The sequence below is a fragment of the Pocillopora verrucosa genome, chromosome 2 (genome assembly GCF_036669915.1).
Source record: "Pocillopora verrucosa isolate sample1 chromosome 2, ASM3666991v2, whole genome shotgun sequence".
NCBI classification, from domain to species: Eukaryota; Metazoa; Cnidaria; class Anthozoa; order Scleractinia; family Pocilloporidae; genus Pocillopora; species Pocillopora verrucosa.
In genome coordinates, this window is record NC_089313.1 from 5,332,548 (window position 1) to 5,352,892 (window position 20,345).

The 20,345-nt window shown below is 41.2% G+C and overlaps 3 protein-coding genes across 5 annotated transcripts; all 3 read right to left on the bottom strand.

The window, feature by feature from the left end:
- Positions 1-1,412: 1,412 nt before the first annotated feature.
- Positions 1,413-6,002, bottom strand: LOC131776050 (ATP-binding cassette sub-family C member 4). Of its 2 annotated transcripts, XM_066162370.1 has the most exons (4): positions 5,060-6,002; positions 3,939-4,513; positions 3,258-3,393; positions 1,413-2,925 (listed from the first exon to the last, which is right to left on the bottom strand). In XM_066162370.1, exons 1-4 carry the CDS (start codon positions 5,097-5,099, stop codon positions 2,057-2,059), a joined length of 1,620 nt encoding a protein of 539 aa, XP_066018467.1. In that variant the 5' UTR covers positions 5,100-6,002; the 3' UTR covers positions 1,413-2,056. The 2 variants fall into 2 exon arrangements, with proteins under 2 accessions (XP_066018467.1, XP_058948175.2); XM_059092192.2 differs by lacking the exon at positions 5,060-6,002 and having other exon boundaries at positions 3,943-4,033.
- On the bottom strand, positions 5,177-6,307 carry LOC136279015 (ATP-binding cassette subfamily C member 4-like). The gene has a single exon (XM_066162354.1). It carries the CDS (start codon positions 6,305-6,307, stop codon positions 5,177-5,179), a length of 1,131 nt encoding a protein of 376 aa, XP_066018451.1.
- Positions 6,308-11,082: 4,775 nt separating this feature from the next.
- LOC131776072 (ATP-binding cassette sub-family C member 4-like) lies at positions 11,083-20,310 on the bottom strand. 2 transcript variants are annotated; one of them, XM_059092213.2, is made up of 7 exons: positions 20,192-20,310; positions 18,854-19,394; positions 17,768-18,150; positions 15,203-16,533; positions 14,069-14,639; positions 13,378-13,514; positions 11,083-12,713 (listed from the first exon to the last, which is right to left on the bottom strand). In XM_059092213.2, the coding sequence occupies exons 2-7, from the start codon at positions 19,382-19,384 to the stop codon at positions 11,845-11,847; spliced, it is 3,822 nt and encodes a 1,273-aa protein (XP_058948196.2). In that variant the 5' UTR covers positions 19,385-19,394; positions 20,192-20,310; the 3' UTR covers positions 11,083-11,844. The 2 variants fall into 2 exon arrangements, with proteins under 2 accessions (XP_058948196.2, XP_066018468.1); XM_066162371.1 differs by lacking the exon at positions 20,192-20,310 and having other exon boundaries at positions 18,854-19,413.
- Positions 20,311-20,345: the final 35 nt, after the last annotated feature.

Here is a 20,345-nt window from a genome sequence, read left to right on the forward strand (position 1 = left end):
TTTCAATTAGTCCTGCATGAAATTTCTACCAATTATGCTAATTATGCGTGTTGTGACGTCATCATATGATATATATCCCATAATAAGTTACACAAGTTCATATAAATTTTTCTATTGGTTATGTATATAAGTGGTCATATGGGGCTTTATTAAACGGAAATTTATCTACAACTGGTCTTGTTAACATCACTCAGTTTTCTCTGAAAAAACTAACATACCCGTGGTATGTTAAGGGTTAATCAAATACGAGAAATGTAATTCATTTTAAAACCGTCAGGACTCGTTCAAAATATCATAATATCCTCTCCTAATAATCACCACATGTTCGAACTGAAAAGTGTAAAAGTAAAAGTATTATTGAGACAAACAGCAACACTCAGTATTTTGCCAATCTGACGGTACACACATTATCAATAAATGTATTCAAAGTTTCGATGTTTCTTAAAATGAACCATACTGGGTTTTTTTTTCGGGCTTTGGACCTTCGTGTATCTTAGCCACCTTGTGAGTCAAGTCTTCAGGAAAATTTACGTCCTTTGGAGGTGCATCGAACAGATGTGCGACAAAATTGGACGATAGCTTAAGCGGTCGCGAAGAGCTGATAAGCGAACTCGATAAAAGGCTCCCCGACGAAAACTCCAGTGAAAATGGATACCGTTTCATGGAAATGGAAGTCTTGGAGCAGATTCTTCTACAGACGTAGGAGGAAATGGATACAATGGCGATTATACCAACAGGACAAATGAGAATCAGCAGGGTGAAGTCGCTACACAATAGTTCTATTCTGCACGATCCGTAACAGCACACTTCTTTCCTCTGGCAGTCATTGTCAGAAGAGCAAGTTTGTCCTACGCAATCCAGGCTATCGACGCATTTCTTGCGACAGCAAATTTCAGATGTAGAGCAATCTCGGTTTATTTCACAGTTTTCTCCCAGGCAATTGCTTCCTTGGACACAAGAACCAGAGCAGCATTCATATGAACCGTTTCTTGTACTGCAGTCTTGTGCTCTAGAGCACTTGTTAGCGCCAGAGCTTGAGAGGCATGCAGCTGTTGACATAGTAAGGAGGAGAGTAAAAGCCACAAAGCTTGTCCTTGAATCCGTGTCAATCATAATGGAATTTGAGTAAACAATTCGGAAATATTACAGTCGTAAATGCAAAACTGAACGCAATTTCAAGACGGGAAGACACTGAATGAAACTTTTGAGTCTCAGTTAATACACGAACCGTCTGGGGCCACAACAGTCATAAGACCCTCATGTTATGTTATAGAGTGACGTGATATGCTCATTGGATTCTCTCTTTTCACTCTTTTTTTTTTTAACGATTATCACCTGATATATTAGAGGGCATCATCTTGAACTCGGTTGAGACCTATACATGTGAATAATGTGGCGACCTTGGAACGTAATATTTTCCGCGTAGCCCGTTTATTGAAGTTGTTTCAAAGGGCTGTATGTAGATTAACAACATCGGTAAAGCTTAGAACATTTCTTAATAAACACCACCTTAATTAAGTTCTACTCACAAGACGCCAAGACGAGAAGACCATTGTTGTGGTTCTCTGTCAAGAGCAGGAGAAGTAAGAACACACCCGTTTGTTATAAAGCACAATAAACAGAACTAGTCAAAAAACTTAATCACCAGTGAATAATTGTATAAGGTGGCCTTGAAGTGTGATAGCCGTTGGCCGGAAACTAGGTGATATCACGACAACCATAACGAGAAACCGTGAAAGCATTAAACCAAACAAAATGCCTTGTTTCAGTGTACGTTTTGCCACCAATATTGGGCTTTGCCAATGGATAGCAAATTCTCCTTCGCAGGCATTCGATGGAATGTCACGCAACGCTTCCGGCGTTCCGTGACACCCTAAGGCCTGACAGCGAGAGAGATTTTAAACAAGCTGGGGGCGCGGTGGGGGCAAAAACCAAGCCATGAGCGAAATATTTTTGTCGCTCATTACCTCTTCTTCATTTCCACAATGTGCAGGATTCGATCTCTGCAGGATCAGATCAGACTTGGCAATCGAGCTCTTTTGTCTCAGGCCACATTCTACGCATTATTCATTACTGAATCAAATTTGTCAAATCCTTTAACTTTTCCATTTTCTAAGACCAAAATCTTCTGGCAGTCTTTTATCGTGTTCAAACGGTGAGCAATAGTAATGACAGTGGATTCCTTCAGTTTGTCCCGCACTACATTCCAGATCGTCTGCTCTGTGTCTGGGTCTACATGCGCAGTTGGCTCGTCCATGACGACGATTTTACTTCGCTGTAGCAGCACACGAGCCAAGCAAATTAACTGCCGCTCGCCGACACTCACATTAGCGCCATGTTCCAGCAGTTCGTGATCAAGCTTGGCCTCAAATGTCTCGACAAAATCTTTCAGTTGCACATCCTCTAAAGCTTGCCACAATTCAGCGTCTTGAAACTTGTCTAAAATGTCGAGATTTTTTCTCAATGATCCGCTAAAAAGAACGGGCCTTTGGCCAAGAATCGAGATACCTCGTCGGGCTTGTTGGAGGCCTATGTCTTTAATTGGAACATCGTCGATGATTATCTTTCCGTCAGCATCAGGCATGCGCATAAGAGCTGCTACGAAAGATGACTTCCCAGCTCCTGTCCGGCCGGCAACGCCGATCTTTGCTCCTCCTTTGATGCTAAGATTGATATTCTTCAGCACTTGAGGTCCCCCCGGATAGTACGTCAATGATACATCTCTCAACACAATACTTCCTCTCTGAGGCCAGTCTTTTGGGGGTGTTTGTTCTTCCTCGTATCCAGGCTCCTGATCAAGTTTGGTGTAGGCCATAACTCGCTCAACTGACGTCATGTAGTTTTCCACTTCAGAGGTTTTTCTAACAGCGTATTGAGCCATGCTCAGATTTTGGATGACATATACAAGAGCGAGACCAGCGTAAGCTGAAAAAAAAAAAAACAGTCAAAGCTTTACACATTTGATGCCCTATGGGTTTGCATAACTTTCGGGTACACCACTCTCCAAGCCACTTGTGTATAGTTGAGGCTATTTAGACACGGAAATAGTCCTTTATCACTTTGCTTTCATAATACATTTCCCAAGAATTATCGCGAATCTAAAATATCACAACTGTACACACCTATCGACCAATGAGAGTGCGCGTATAGTCTCGTTTATTTAATAATCCAGTAGTGCATGCTGTCTCAATATATGACTATACAGATTCGTGATAAATAGAAAGACTCAAAAACGTTACCAAGAATCTTGAGCTTACCGGCATCTTGAGATACCAAGACTGCAGCCACAGCAACTGCACCGACTAACAGGGAAGCGAGACAATCCAAGCGCATACCGAGCCACCTAGCACTGGCCATCACCATAATGTACGCCTGATTATGACATCTTGGTATCTGTGGGGACAAGTCAATTTATCATAGTTACTTTTCATAAAAGAGAAATTTTCAGCTGACTGTAGAAAAAAGCTGCATAGCATTGGCTTTGTCTTACTTTGCTCTCTAATTGGACCTGCAAACTCGAGTCTACCTCTTATCAAATCCGACTCAAAAGTAAAACCAACCGCTTAATGTTCCTTGCCGATTTCGGGCACTCAATGCGGTTTCCTTGTTTTTTACTTTGAGTTTTCGTTCTGGTTGTGTCGTTGCGAATAATTTGGTTTTGTTATTCGACAACAGCTTAAAAAAGCTCTAAGGAGATTATTCGGGGTAAAATAGGGCCCTTTGCCTCTCCCCTCCCTCCCAAATAGGTACTTCTCTCCAAGAACTTCTAGTAAGGAAAGGTTCACTTGCTAAACAGTGTCTCGACGCATGGAAGAAAGGATTTCAACAGACAAAAATTGAAGGGTGAGTTCAGTTAGAAAAATTAGTGTCAATTACGACTCATTCGTTCCCTGTGCTTTATCAGCTCTAGCAGCACAGCCCGAGTCAATGTCTCTAACATACCTGTAAAGTGTGTCTAAAAAATGTGTCTGTCTTCCTCTTGTACGAATCGTGTCTAGTCCTATCAGAGTCTCCGAAAAGTGAGCGAACACTGGGCTTCGGGATATAGACTCCAACCTCTTCAGTTCTCTGGCAGTCTTCAAGTAATGATTGGAAAGATAAACGACTAGCATACAAATGGGAACAACAACAAGAATGAGCCAAACATTTGTGGCAATTGTTATGAGAATTTGAAAAAATATAAGTAAGAGCATCTGCATTGCCCACAGGATTGTTTTAGGTAGCATATCATCCACGCAGCCAATATCATTGGAGAAGCGATTTAGGATTCTTCCCACTGGATTTGAATCAAAGAACAGGACAGGTGCTTGTAAAATGGCCACAACCATTTTATCGTGAAGACGCTCGGCGCACTTTAGAGAAACATGGAAGAATCCATAAGCCCGAACGATAGTAAATATAAAGCACGCACCAACCAGACAGGCGAAGACAGAGAGATAAGTCTTGTTATTCTGATCCTCTGGGTTTAGCCTTGCAAGAAACGAGAGCCACAAGTCTGGAGCAACTATGATGGCTGAAAGAGACAAAATTAAGATGTGATAGTTGATATTTATTCTATATGATCATTTAGTTGAACACAGTAAGATTTATTAGGCTACTACCTGCACTACCTGCCTACATTAGATACAATTATCTGTAGGTTGAGGATGTTTCTATAAACACTACAATATGTAAGATGAATCGGTTAACCACGGTACGCATCAAAATAAATTGCCCTCGAAAGCTCCTGGCATGGTAGCTTGCAAAACAGGCGACCTTTTTGTTGAGTTTTTTAGGCGAGTGAAGGTAGGTGCAAGCCAAGTACGAGGCAAAAGAGAGCGGCTAGACACGTCCTTATTCGATTGCGCGTCATTCGCCCTTTCCATTCTCCTCGCGTGTGTCTCAAACTCGTTGTAGTATGCCTGAGGAATGCCACCTGTTTTGCAGGTTGTAAGCAAGGTTTTTATGCCAGCTAATTTTAATTTAACAAATACTGTTAAATGGAAATAGAAAAAAAATCACTGTATCTCCTTTTAGAGCCTAACCCAAGGCTTGTAACTCGGTATAACAATAAGTTTACCTTGAGTAAGGAGAATAAAACCAACCATTCCAGTTATCATTAGGGGATGCGCTCCACTTCTGAAGTAGTCCCAATAGAGCTTGGATGTCACTACTCCGATTGTACGATCCTCCTTTGCTATCTCCAAGCTCCTTGCTTCATTGGACAGAGGAAGTATTTTCTTGCATTTTTCGGCATCAACGTGTTTTTCTGTATTCTCCCAGGCACAGTTATCAGATGATTTGTTTCGTCTTTCCGCAGAGCTGCTTTATATGGTGGGTCAACAGTTGAGCCGATTACACCTTTTTCGTGCAGCTCAGTAAAGCGTCCCTTGTCGAGGACACGCCCTTTGTACAACACAATCACTTCATCAGCATTTTCCATGTGCTGTTGCTGATGAGAGGCAAACAGAACGATTTTATCGCCTAGTAGATCTTTGATGCACTTGTTAAAGATGTGTTGGCCAACTTTAAAATCGACAGCACTCAGTGGATCATCCAATAGATAAATATCTCCGTCAGCATAAACTGCACGAGCTAAACTTACTCTCGCCTGTTGTCCTCCACTCAGAATCTCGCCGCGTTCTCCAACTACTGTTTGGTCACCACCAGGTAACCGCCGAAAGTCTTCTTTCAGAGTGCAGACGTCGATTATTCTTTCGTACTTGGACTCCTCGAAGGGCTGGCCAAAAAGGATGTTTTCTTTTATCGTTCCCGAGAACACCCAAGCAGTCTGAGGCAAGTAAATGACCTTGCCTCGGTAAGAAATCATGCCACTCGTGTTGGAAATTTCACCAGCGATAGCTGAAAGCAGAGTAGACTTACCACTTCCAACTGGGCCGGTGATAACTGTTAAACTCTTCGAAGGTGCAACAAACTTGATATCCTGGAGAATAAATTCATCTTCACGATTCTTTTTTGTGCAAGTTAAATTAGACACACATAGATTAGTAGGCCCTAATTCCGTTGCTTCACGAGCACGGAAACGTTCCTCATATTTTCGGCTTCTTTTTCTGAGTAGCCGTGACTCTGTTTTAGTGAAGGTACTCCTGGCCTTTTGTGGGTCTTCTTTACTTTCATCATCCTCCGAGGCTTCTGATAAGTTTTCTAAAAGAAGAAAATCTTCGATTCTTCCAAGCGAAACGTAAGCGTCATATGTTCCTATGAAACCATTTGTTATATTCAACATGCCATAAAATTTTAAAACACCCATAAACGATAGAAGCATAAAAACATTGGCGGGCGTGAGAGTCTGGCCCGTAAGCACCATAGTAATTACTGACACCAGAGTAGCTAATGGCGTTGCACTGTACAACAAGGCATCGATATTTGACTGAATGGCTGTCCTCTTCGAAATAACGTTGATTTCATTTCTGAAGATAAAAGTTCATAACATGTTATGTGTACATACTCTTGTAACAACCCGTCCCCAGTCTTCTTTATAATCACCTCCGAACTAGCCTATGAGCGCTCGAGAAAAGCAGTATTAACCTGTGTCCTCTATACTAATAGGTTTTAACGGACCAGTTCTCTGGTTATGAAATGGGTCTCGAGACATAGTCAATTATTCTTTATGAAAGAAGGCAATCTGATCAGCTCACTCAGCTGTCCAAGGCCTTATTTAGGGTTTATTTAAGTTGCTTAGGTAATGAAGCTCTTAGAGGAGAGATAAATAGATTTGTGGATATACATTTCGAACTTTAAAATAATTTAGGTCCACAATCACGGAAATGACGGATGCAACCAAACTTGGTACAATTTTGGCGCGTACCACCTTAAATGTTTCATGAAGAACATCACCGTCTGTTAATTTTCCCATTTGATCAGGTTAAGCATTGCGATTTAAATGAAATATTTGAGCTTGCGTTTTTTTTTAAGATATTTACATCGAGATTCACTTCTACAGTCGACTATCGTAAGAATAATACCGTTCTTCGTTTCAATACTGCGCTCTCCTGTTTAAGAATCAAACTGATTGAAAATGGCCCTGAAAAGCTATATCCATGGAGTAATCCGTAATTGTCTTCCAGGTAAATACCCCTCACTAACCTAGTTAGGGGTCCGCACTGCAAATTTGGGAGCGATTTTTCTGCTCGAAAAAAACGAGGTTACATTACTGATAGTATGAACTGAGAAAACGCGGTTTGTGACATATTTTAACGGGGGGGGGGGGGGGGGGCGGAAATTTGAATGAACCAATGTTCAAAAGTAAGAATGCTTCAGGGGGGTACCCAAGGGGGAAAGTGTTGAAGCTTCGAATTGATCGGCGCATGCATCGACCAATCATAGTGCACATTCTCATTGAGATATATGATAAATAAATTTAAATGAGGTCATACATAGATTTAACGCTGCTTACATTATTAGAGCCAACCTCTGACTAAACATAATCATTCACCTTTACCTTCGTATAATCTTCCCCGGGAAGTTTTTTTTTTTTTTTTTTTTCCGCCGATATTCGTCCTCCCACGCATGCGTTTTGATCGCACACAGGATCCCGGGGAAACTACTTGATTCGTAAGGAGAGTCGCTGATCGGACACTGTAGACTGTTGCGGAAGCGCCGCTTAGCGTTAGCATAGGACAAGACGGCCAAAGTAATGGCAATAAGAACACACAGAAGAGGGAACACCCCCATAACAGCCTGGCCAGCCAATCAAATAGTAAATGAGGATATTGTTACCGGATACGAACAGCTACATGCGAAAAGGTGTCAAGAAAAAAAACTTGATTGTCTCCTCTTCCATTGTTTTTAACATCATTGGATATCATGACGAATAACGAGTCTGAAGTGAATTCCAGTAACGGCTGCTCGCTGAGAACGAAATGCGTGTCTGAAGAAAGTGAAGGTTTGACATTAAAGGGGAAGAAGTATGTTCTAACCCCTATAAAATTTTAATCTCCGCCACAAATGATTTCCATGGACCCGCGTATATATATCCGAGAATAATCGAACCTTTACCAAATTATCTTCATATGTGTCAGAACCGCATGCAATTTCAGTCGCCATTTCAGATGAATATCGCTCAGCAGGGTGGCCGTCTGCCTGTGACTGTATGAAAGTAATTTTTTCCTTCTTCATCTCGAGGTGGCTTTACTGCGAACAAGGAGTTACATCAAAAAAGGCCATTCTTGACTTTAAAAATAAATTTTCCTTTGCATTTTATAGCCATGGCATAAATTTTTTGAGGACAGCGCCGCGTTGTGTCTGGCCATTATCAGCACATTTGAAGAAACTTTCGAATAGACTGAATAGACTTTATAATGGTTTATAAAAAAATTTATGGCTTTTGAAGCATACTTTTCCATAAACTAGAAAATAAATTACTGTTGTGTTACTTTGTTTGGTCGTTGTGTGGTGCAGGATTGCTTGAGTTCTATAATTCTCTCGGAGAGAATCAGCAAATAGTTATCATGTTCAATGAACCTCTCCTTATGGGCCTCGCTGGTTAGCATAGGTTGATTTGCACTTGGTTACAATTCTATTTCGAATAGGTTAAGATTTATTGACCTTACGACAACAAAAAATAGAATCTCTTTACTGCGTTATGATCTGTGGTCTACCTTGTGGTTACCACCAAGGTCCCTTAGGGCGCTGCCTATTTTGATCACCCAAAACTTCACACCTGTAGCTTAGATGGTGGATACCCAGGGCCACCCATCAAACCCATCGAGACACAAAGCTAATGCGCAGGCGTAGATCATTGTAAGTATTCTCTGCCTCAGCTGACATACAGACTAGAAACGAGATACCCGAGACAGCAATGAAAAGAGGAAGGCGACTTATGAAAAACAATATACTCCCTGTCAAAATGATGATTACATCTTTGACAGAAAGCATATCAAACACGCTCTTTCCAAGTTTTGGGCCTATTTCCCATGTATTGTACAGTAATGTTTCCTGCTTTCCCAGCTTGTTCGAAGCGTTTCGGTTAAAAAACGGGCACCGTTTCTCGTCTGACAATGGGTTAAAAAGTTCATTTTGATCCAAGGTCTCTGACTGCCTTTCTTAAGGACTCCATTCATCCAACAAAAAACAGAGTACCGAGTGCAAAAACGATGCAAAACTAACTTTCCAACCGACCTTTGGGGTGCCATGGCTTGAGACCTAGAAAATATTCAGAACATATCCTCACTTTATTCTTAGCCTGTCCAACGCAGCGTTAAGCGTCTACTCGTGCATTTCTTGGGGTTCAGAATCAAGTTCGTCATCTCAGGAGTTATAATAAACTTACTCACAGGTCAGTAAGCTAAGTCATGGTGTCTGGTAAAACTGGTATGACTTTTTGTGTGTACTGCTTTGGAAGGCAGTCGTTCTATTTAACAGTTTCTATTGTCGGCATAGAATCGCATCTGATTTCTTGAAACTTAGCAACGCGCTGTAAAACAAAGAGAACAGCACGAAGTCACGACGCTTAAGGTTTTTTCTTTTTCCCTGAAAATTTTCTTAGATCATTAGAAGGAGTATAGGACGCTTCGTGTCGAAACATGCGATTGTTAATGCGTTCTGGGCAACCGAAAATTTCAACCTGAACAATGCGTTTTTACGCTCATCACTCGCTGATTGAACGAAGAAATTTTTTCGGCCCATGGACTCCCACGCAAGGATCTATCAGAGCATCAAGGCCCGCACTTATAAACCTACATAGTCACTATTACTAATATTTCATCTAATAGTTTAGTTTTGTGAGCAAAGTTAGTTTAGGACGATTCTCGCTCTTTAGTGCTGTCGTAAAATAAAATTATTCAAATTGGTGGTGAAATGCACATTTTCACTAAACATTTCGTTTATCTACTCATAGCTTTCAGATGTTATGAGAAATTTCCATCATTGCCCACACCTTCAAAGTCGATGGTTTCTGACCTTTTAACCTATGATCTAATTATACTAGTAGGACATCTAGTAGATCAGTTGTTGAGTAGGTTAGTTTGGACGAGTCTTAAATTCACAAGAAAGCAGACGGTGCTACGTGGACACATCAGTGATTATTCAAATTCCGTGGGTAAATGAAAATTTAAGCGTAACATTTCGTTCAATCGATCACACGTTTTCAGGAGAAGAAAAAAATTTACGTTTCATTCTAGTAATTTATCACCTGAAAAATTAAAAGAAAAGATGGACAAAACTAGGACGCAGGATAAGTTTCACAACGGCCATACCGTGTATGTTAAAGAAAAATTATGCAAGGAGAGTGATTAAGGTACCAACCCAACCAAATGACTCAACATCAAACTCACGCACTATGTTCTTTAACTAAAAAAGAAAAATAAAGAATGACAAACTCGCTGGATAAACAAGAGTGAGTCATATTTCGGTTCGTTTCAACTAGAAGATGGCGCCGGATTAGCTAAACTATGTTTTACAATCGTTAATGTAATGCGATCCGCGCTTGAGTTTGTTTCACCCGTATCAAATCGACTTACAATCAAATTTGTTCTGACCGAAGGGCTGAGACTCGTAACGTTACTTCAGAATCTCTCAACGGTGGCCAGTTCTCATTATCTTAACATAATGGTGAAAATTAAATAATATTAGGAAAAAAACGGCTGACCGTGTATGGTGATTGTGGAAAGCTTTGCACGCTCAACCGTGCCGTGAAGTAAGAGGTTACTTGACGACCGTTGCGACGACATTGGCACGAACGAGATGAAAAAGAACGATTGATGTCAGGAAAAATACGTTCGGGAAATAATTGGATATCAAACTCTCTTTAAACGCAACTGAATAAGCTTTGGAGGTCAACGGACGCATCGGTTTACCGAAAGCAGATAAAATTATGAGTCGATCAGTTCAAAGATCTCCCGGACATTTGAACTTTGGAGATTATTTCTTCAGATTTCCGCCCCACAATACCAAACTGTGTTTCCAACTTGTCCACGCAAGTGCCGGATTTTTGATCGGCAATTTTTTTGTAAAAGGCAAGATTAGTGACAGTGACTTTCTTGAAGACCTCTTCTTCTGAGCCATCTGCTCACGAGGGTAAACTTTTAACCTTAAAACAACTCCATATCAAAGATATAACACGTTTATTCTGCTAGAAAGACTTGACAGCTCCGGTTCAAATTTTCCATTCCACCCGGGCAAGGTTCAAAATCCCCATTCCCCGGAAGAAGGTCATATGCCCGTGGCACATGTTCACACGACGAAAGGAGTGTGTTGATCATACGAAAAGAATGGCGCGTGCGCAAGATAATTTTTTTAAAGGTGGGATGTGAGAAGGAAAATCTCACACAATTTCAAGTGTCTAGGAAAGACTTATATAAGTTGCCAAAGGGAAAGCATGTGATCTCTCCACTCCGTAAGAACGCTGAGACTACTATCGCAAGAGGTGTGTTTGCGTGCTCGGTTGTCAGAACAAATGAATGCGTAACACAGAGCTCCTTGTTCGTAAGTGGTTGGGTGTGGTAGGGCAAGGGGAGGTCACAGAGGACGTCATAGAGCAGTTGGAATATCAGTGACACACTCGCTTGCACCTAGTGTGCCAGTTTTTCTTTATAAGATAATGACTTCATCTGTTATCTATTACTGAACTGACCCACGGCAGAATTGGCATTGCGTGACACCCCAGCACATGACAACGAGAGAGATTTTAAAAATGCTTGGCAGTATGTAGGAGCCAAATCCGAGCAAAAAGCATCAAATTTCATTTTTCTCCATGATGTGCAGAATCAGAGCTTTGGAAGAGATTATAAACTGTATAATATCTTGAGATCTGCAGGATCAGATCTGGCAATCGAGGTATATCAACCTAAGACCGCAACCTTAGTCAGATCTGACAATCGAGGTATTTCAAGCTTAGACCGCATCTTACTTAATGTTCACTATTAAATCAAAATTGTCAAATCCTTTAACTTTTCCATCTTTCAAGACCAAAATCTTCTGGCAGTCTTTTATCGTGTTCAAACGGTGAGCTATAGTGATAACAGTGGACTCTTTCAGTTTGTCCCGCACTACATTCCAGATCGTCTGCTCTGTGTCTGGGTCTACATGCGCAGTTGGCTCGTCCAAGACAACGATTTTACTTCGCTGTAGCAGCACACGAGCCAAGCAAATTAACTGCTGCTCTCCAACACTCACATTAGCGCCATGTTCCAATAGTTCGTGATCTAGCTTAGCCTCAAGAGTCTCGACAAAATCTTTCAGTTGCACATCCTCTAAAGCCTGCCACAATTCAGCGTCTTGAAACTTGTCTAAAACGTCGAGATTTTTTCTCAGTGATCCACTAAAAAGAACAGGACTTTGGCCGAGAACCGAGATACCTCGTCGAGCTTCTTGGAGACCTATCTCTTTAATTGGAACATTGTCGATGATTATCTCTCCATCAGCATCGGGCATGCGCATAAGAGCTGCTACAAAAGATGACTTCCCAGCTCCCGTACGGCCGGCAACTCCGATCTTTGCTCCTCCTTTGATGCTAAGATTGATGTTCTTCAGCACTTGAGGTCCCCCCGGATAGTACGTCAATGATACATCTCTCAACACAATACTTCCTCTCTGAGGCCAGTCTTTTGGGGGTGTTCGTTCTTCCTCGTATCCAGGCTCCTGATCAAGTTTGGTGTAGGTCATAACTCGCTCAACTGACGTCATGTAGTTTTCCACTTCAGAGGTTTTTCTAACAGCGTATTGAGTCATACTCAGAGTTTGGATGACGTAAACAAGAGCGAGACCAGCGTAAGCTGAAAGAAAAAGAGCTTTATTTTAATATTTCTGGACCAGTCTTCTTCGATAGCTCGAATCTTGAAAGGGAACTTGTCAAGGTTCTAGCGACGTATCCTGTTCCTGGCAGTCAGTTAATCGGAGATATTTACACGGTTTTTTTTGTTGCTATATACCCCGTCTTTTTTTGTCAACTAAATTTCCTTTTAGTCCTTTTTGTTGTTGTTGTTGTTTTCTTTTAAATTTAATTTTGGAACAGTGAAGTCAATACCCAAATTTCACTTTGAATCATTGAAGACGCTTGAAAATTTTCTGAGCATTTAAGCGGCCCGAGTGACTCTTATGTTATTGTCCTGCTTAGAAACGACCCTTTGATAAATTTGATACCCCATGGGTTTGCATAACTTTCGGGTACACCACTCTCCAAGTTACTCGTGTTTAGTTGAGGCTATCTAGACACGGAAATAGTCCTCTATTACTTTGCTTTCATAATATATTTTTCAAGAATTATCGCGAATCTAAAATGTTACAACCCTCACCTGTATACATCTATCGACCATTGAGAGTGCGCGTATAATCTCGCTTATTTTATAATTCAGTAGTGTGTGCTGTCTCAATTCCTGACCATATAGATTCGTGATAAATAGGAAGACTCAAAAACGTTACTAAGAATCTTGAGCTTACCGGCATCTTGAGATACTAAGACTGCAGCCAGAGCAACAGCACCGACTAACAAGGAAGCGAGACAATCCAAACGTACACCGAGCCACCTACCGCTGGCCATCACCATAATGTACGCCTGATTATGAACATCTTGATATCTGGAGGAACGAGTTTTTATCACAATACGTTTTAATAATGAAATGATTTTTCAGTTGAGTGTCGATAAAAATCTGCATTAGCTTTGTTATTTGTATTATTTTGCTCTCTAAATAGACCAGCAAACTCGACACTACTTCTTATTAAATCCGAAGTAAAAGGAAAACCAACCGCCTATTGGTCCTTGCCGTTTTCGGGCATTCAATGCCGTTTCCTTGTTTTTACTTCGAGTTCTCGTTCTTCTTGGGTTGTTGTGATTACTTTTGTTTTGTTGTTCGACAACAGCCTTAAAAAGCTCTAAGGAGATTATTCGGGGTAAAATACAGCCTTTTGCCTCTCCCCTCCCTCCCCGAAAGGGTACCACTTTCCAAGAACCTCCCGTAAGGAAAGGTTCGCTTGCAGACCAGTGTCTCGGCACATGGCAGGAAGAATTGCAATAGAAACGACAAAAATTGAAGGGTGATTTCAGTTGGAAATAGAGTCAATTACGACTCATTCGTGGCCTGTGCATTTATCAGCTCTAGAAGCACAGCCTGAGTCAATGTCTTTAACATACCTGTAAAGGGTGTCCACAAAATCTCTCTGTCTTCCTCTCGTACGAATCGTGTCCAGTCCTATCAGGGTCTCCGAAAAGTGAGCGAACACTGGGCTTCGGGATATCGACTCCAACCTCTTTAGTTCTCTGGCAGTCTTCAAGTAATAATTGGAAAGATAAACGACCAGCATCGAAATTGGAACAACAACAAAAACGAGCCAAACATTTGTGGCAACTGTTACGAGAATTTGGAAAAATATAAGCAAGAGCATCTGCATTGCCCATAGAATTGTTTTAGGTAGCAACTCATCCACGCAGCCAATATCATTCGAAAAGCGATTTAGGATTCTTCCCACCGGATTTGTATCAAAGAACAGGACAGGTGCTTGTAAAATGGCCACAACCATTTTATCGTGGAGACGCTGGGCGCACTTAAGAGAAACTAAGAGAAATCCATAAGCCCGAATGGTAGTAAATACAAAACACGCGCCAACCAGACAGACGAAGACAGATAGATAAGTCTTGTTCTTCTGACCCTCTTGGTTTAGCTTTGCAAGAAATGAGAGCCACAAGTCTGGAGCAACTATGTTGGCTGAAAGAAACACCATTAAGATGTTATTATTGGCATTTATTTCCATATGATCACTTAGTGGAACAAGTTGTAAGAATTATTTGGCTCAGGCACCACCCTCAATAAATGACTATTTGCAGGTTTAGGATATTTCTGTAGGGGCCACAATATGTGAGGATAGATAAATCTGTTAACCATTGCCCTCGAGATATCCTAACATGGTATCCTACAAGACAGGCAGCCTTTTCTCGTGTTTTTCAGGCGAGCATAAGGTAAGCGTAAGCAAAGCACGAAGGAAGAGGGAGCAGCTAGACACGCGCTTCTCCAATCGCCCGTCATTTTCCCTTTGTGTTGTCCTCTTGTGTGCATCACGCACTTTCTCGCACGCCTGGAAACGGAAAAATGGCGCCGTTTTGCAGGTGGTTAGCAAGGTTTTCATGCCAGCTCATTTTCCTTTTTTAACAAATAGTGTTTGTTAAAACGATTGAGATTATCATGTGCTTTTCATGAAATAGAAAAAAAAGGATGTATTCCCTTTAAGGGCCTGACCCAAGGCTTGTAACTCGGTATAACAATAAGTTTACCTTGAGTAATGAGGCTAAAACCAACCATTCCAGTTATCATCAAGGGATGTACTCCACTTCTGAAATAGTCCCAATAAAGCCTGGCTGTCAGTACTCCGATTGTACGGTCCTCTTTTGCTACCTCCAAACTCCTCGCTTTATCGGGCAGAGGATCAGCATCATCCTGTTTCTCTGAATTTTTCCAAGCAAACGGCTCAGGTGAGTCTGTTTTGTCCTTCAGAGCTGCTCTATAGAGCGGGTCAACAGCTGAACTGATTACACCTTTTTCGTGCAGTTTAGCAAAGCGTCCTTTGTCGAGGACACGCCCTTTGTATAACACAATCACTTCATCGGCATTTTCCATGTGCTGTTGCTGATGAGAGGCAAACAGAACGATTTTATCGCCCAGTAGATCTTTGATGCACTTGTTAAAGATGTGTTGGCCAACTTTAAAATCGACGGCACTCAGGGGATCATCTAGTAGATAAATATCTCCGTCAGCGTAAACTGCACGAGCTAAACCTACTCTCGCCTGTTGTCCTCCACTCAGAACCTCGCCGCGTTCTCCAACTACTGTTTGATCACCACTAGGAAAGCGCTGGAAGTCTTCTTTCAGAGCGCAGACGTCGATAATTCTTTCGTACTTGGACTCCTCGTAGGGTTGGCCAAAGAGGATGTTTTCTTTTATCGTTCCCGAGAACACCCAGGCAGTCTGAGGCAAGTAAATGGCCTTGCCTCGATAAGAAATCATGCCACTCGTGTTGGAAATTTCTCCAGCAATAGCTGAAAGCAGAGTAGACTTACCACTTCCAACTGGGCCGGTAATGACTGTTAAACTCTTCGAAGGTGCAACAAACTCTATATCCTGGAGAATAAATTCATCTTCACGATTCTTTTTTGTGCAAGTTAAATTAGACACACATAGATTAGTAGGCCCTAATTCCGTTGCTTCACGAGCACCGGAAACGTTCCTCATATTTTCGGTTTCTTTTTTTGAGTAGCCGTGACTCTGTTTAGTGAAGGTACTCCTGGCCTTTTGTGGGTCTTCTTTACTTTCATCATCCTCCGAGGCTTCTGATAAGTTTTCTAAAAGAAGAAACTCTTCGATTCTTCCAAGCGAAACGTAAGCGTCATATGTTCTTATGAAACCATTTGTTATATTCAACATGCAATAAAATTTTAAAACACCCATAAACGATAGAAGCATAAAAACATTGGCGGGCGTGAGAGTCTGGCCCGTAAGCACCATAGTAATTACTGACACCAGAACAGCTAATGGCGTTGCACTGTACAACAAGGCATCGATACTTGACTGAATGGCTGTCCTCTTCGAAATGACGTTGATCTCATTTCTGAAGATAAAAAGTTCATAGCATGTTATGTGGATATTCTTTCATAGAAACTCGTCCTCAGTCTTCTCTTTTTACTTAGAAGCATGGATGAGTGAACACGCTAGAAGTGCACCCTTCCCTCGAAGACATTTTCCATCGTCTACTTCGTCGTGGAAGTGCTTGTCTACCGCGACCCTAGGACCGCGTATCAAAAATAAGGCACAACTGAAGACGAGTTAGATTCAGGGAGACGTTTTACTTTTTTTAATTAACAAATATTTTCCGAAGAGTGGGTGAATATCAAACCCTTTCATTTTTAGAGGTGAATAATAATTTTAGATACAGAAACCCAACAAGTTACTTTATTTCTGTGAATGTAACGAAAACTCTTGACGTAGTATTTTCTCTCATCGGCTACAGGGAGGTGGTTAGCACTCGATGATCACCTCCGAACTAGCCTAAAAGCGCTTGAGAAAAGCGGTATTAACCTGCGTCCCCTATACTAATAGGTTTTAACGGACCAGTTCTTTGGTTATGAAATGGGTATCGTGACACACTTATTCTTTATGAAAAGGGCATTCTGATCGGCTCACTCAGCTGTCTAAGGCCTTATTTAGGGCTTATTTAAGTTGCTTACGTAATAAAGCTCTTAGTGGAGAGACAAATAGATTAGTGGATATACATTTCGAACTTTAAAATAATTTAGGTCAACGATCACGGGAATGACGGATGCCACTAAATTTTAGCCATTCACGTCGGAAAATTTATGTAAACCCAAGTGGAAGTCGAAGGTTTGTATAACTTTCGAGAATTCTCCCAGTCCTCTCGTGTTTATATGAGGCTATATAAACGCCGAGAAAAAAACGGTTCTCATTGCTTTGATGAAGTATTTGTGAGAAAGCACCGGAAGGCGAGACGTGCGACCTTGTCTAAACACCTTCATCTGAACACGCCTATCGATCAATGAGAACGAGCATGCGATCTTAACTATTTCATAAAGAACTCCACCGTCTGGTAATATTCCCGTCTGATCAGGTTAAGCGTTTTGACGTAAATGAAATACACTTCTACAGTCGATTGTTGTGAGAACAATTTCGTTCTTCGTTCTTCTTTGAATTGATCGGCGCATACATCAGCCGTTCATAGCGCACGTTCTAACTGAGACATATGATAAGTAAATTTAAATATATTCATACAAAGAGTTAATGCAGCTTACACCTCTAAGTTGTTGATTGAACATAATTATTCACCTTACCTCCGTATGTGTTCTATTTTTCGCCGATATTCGTCCTCCCACGCATGCGTTTTGATCGCGCGGATCCCGGAAACTACTTGATTCATTAAGGAGATCCGCTGATCGGACATTGTAGCTGTGCGCAAGCGCAGCTTAGCGTTAGCATAGGACAAGACGGCAAAGTATGGCATGAGAACACACAGGAGGAACACACCCATAACAGCCTGCCAGCCAATTAAATAGTAGATGAGGAATATTGTTCCTGCATAAGAAAGGACTGCAAAAGGTGTCAAGAAAAAAAACTTGACTGTCTCCTCTTCCATTGTTTTAACATCATTGGATATCAGGTCGAATAAGCGTCCTGAAGTGAATTCCAGTAACGTCTGCTTGCTGAGAAGAAGCGTCTGAAAGAAAGTGAAGATTTGACATTGAAGGGGAAGTATGTTTCAAAACCTATAAGATTTTAATCTCCGCCACAAATGATTTCCATTTTCGCTTATCGAGACGAGATTAATCGATTCTTTACCAAATTATCTTCAAATGTGGTAAAAATGCGACAAATCAGTCGCTATTTTTTAATCTCGCTCAGCAGGGCGACCGTCTACTTGTGACGTGTGAAAGTAATGTTCTTCTTTCTCTCATCTCGAGGCGATCTACTTGAACCGGTAAGGAGCTTCACAAAGAGGCGTTCTTGACTCAAATAAATCTTTTCTGCGATAGCCGTGGAAGAAATTTTTTGCAACAGGTGCGTTGTGTCTGACCATTATCAGCACATTTGAAGAAATTTTTCGAATGATTAGGTTATTTTTGGAGGTTCAAAGCCCGGTAGGAGTTTACAATTCTGAAGTACTTTTTAATGGCTTAATGGACTAGGTTGCTGTTTGTAACTTTGTTTGTTTGTTGGTGTGCAGAATCGATTGAGTTCTTAATTTAAATTTCTCTCCTAGAATCAGAAACCAATTTTTACGTTCAATGAAGGCCTCCTTGTGGGTCTCACCATAGCATAAGTTTATTGCAATCGGTTAAGGTTTCGGGAAAAAGTACTTATAGATCGAATTGACCTTGCGACAAAAGCACAAGACATTACGACGTTACGATCGTGCCTACCTTGTGGTACACCAGTCCCCTTAGAGCGCTGCCTATTTTGATCCCCAACACTTCACATCTGTAGTCTTGCTGGTGGATACTAAGGCCACCGATAAAACCATTGAGACACAAAGCTAATGCGCAGGCGTAAAGCAGATAAGTTTTCTCTGCCTCAGCTGACATAAGCTTAGAAACGAGATACCCGATAAACAGTGGAAAAAGAAGGCGAGACATTGTATACAATATATTCGCCGTCAAAATGATGATGACATCTTTGACAGAAAGCATATCGAACACACTTTTCCAAAGTTTGGGCCTTTTCCCATTTATCCTGCAATGATGTTTCTCGCTTTCCCAGCTTGTTCGAAGCTTGTCGGTGACAAAACGGCCAGAGTTTTCGTCTGACAAAGGTAAAAAGTCATTTTGATCCAAAGGTCTTTGACTGCCCTCCTTAAGGACTCCGTTCATCCAACGAAAGAAAAGAGAAGACGCAAAACTGACTTCATGATCGTCATCACCAGAGATTTTCCTGTAACCGCCTTTTGATGTCATTACTTGAGGCCTACAAAATATTTAGGAAATGTTCTCATTAATTCCCAGCCTGTTCAACGCCGGGGCCAGTCAAACGTCTGCTTATTTGTTTCCAGGGTTTCTGAACGAAGTTGTCATCTAACAGATCTAAGAGTTATAAACTTACTCACAAGACAGTAAGTCACGGTTTTTTGCGCGGGAAATTTGCGCGCGGCCGGCCAAAAGTGATCTTTTGCGCATGCCCAATGTTTGAACACTTTCTTACCGGTGTCACATAAAATGTTTGAATTTTTTGGCGGGATAATCAAGCTCTTTGTTAGTGTCCATTCAGGTAAATAACTTTGGCAAATTAATAATTTAAGGTATGAGGTCCCATTCACAATTTTCCCGGAGTATACAGTTTCTCGAAGGTCCTGGTAACTTATCAGGCCCGTACTTTTCTTTTATTTAAATTTTGATTGTAAAATATAGTTTCGTGCTCGTTAACTTACTAGGACTTCTGAGAAATGGGCCTATTTAAAAAGCCGTCAAACTAATTTAATTCGCACCTAGTTTACCTTGCAATAATCCGGGATTTTTAACCCCTAGTGCATTAGAATAATTTGAAAAAAAAAATAAAGAAATGCGATGGGAATCCACCTTAATCCCCGATGTACGATAAGTATCATTATCCGCCATAGTGGTAGGATGCACTTTAAGACTAAGGTGTCTTCGATGTACAAGAAAACCTTCACGAGGACAAAATTAATCCCTTTGATTACTGTCCACGACTATAATTTTCAGTATAGCGGGTGCTCCCAAATTAAATGTTGGTGATTTTAAACTTACCAAGAGCGAGCAAACTTTGCAGAATCCGCATTAAACTTTGTAGAGACCGCTCTCTACACAGCGCCTGCTGAGATAAGCGATAGGGCTTCTTTGTATTGAATGTTGGCAGTTGAATTGTTAAGTTTCGGATGAATTTATATCCCGCCAGTTTTTC

What these genes read in the sequence shown, in the direction of transcription:
- LOC131776050 (XM_066162370.1), bottom strand. Translation starts at nt 5,099, where the DNA reads ATGATAACTGGAATGGTTGGTTTTATTCTCCTTACTCAAG. An exon ending in TTTTATTCTCCTTACTCAAG is followed by an intron (nt 4,514 to 5,059) that starts GTAAACTTATTG and finishes TGTCTCTTTCAG; the next exon opens with CCATCATAGTTGCTCCAGAC. An exon ending in TAGACACACTTTACAGGTAT is followed by an intron (nt 3,394 to 3,938) that starts GTTAGAGACATT and finishes TTGTCCCCACAG; the next exon opens with ATACCAAGATGTCATAATCA.
- LOC136279015 (XM_066162354.1), bottom strand. Translation starts at nt 6,307, where the DNA reads ATGGTGCTTACGGGCCAGACTCTCACGCCCGCCAATGTTTTTATGCTT.
- LOC131776072 (XM_059092213.2), bottom strand. Translation starts at nt 19,384, where the DNA reads ATGACATCAAAAGGCGGTTACAGGAAAATCTCTGGTGATGACGATCAT. An exon ending in GGGGACTGGTGTACCACAAG is followed by an intron (nt 18,151 to 18,853) that starts GTAGGCACGATC and finishes ACTTTCTTTCAG; the next exon opens with ACGCTTCTTCTCAGCAAGCA. An exon ending in CTTAGTATCTCAAGATGCCG is followed by an intron (nt 12,714 to 13,377) that starts GTAAGCTCAAGA and finishes TTTTTCTTTCAG; the next exon opens with CTTACGCTGGTCTCGCTCTT.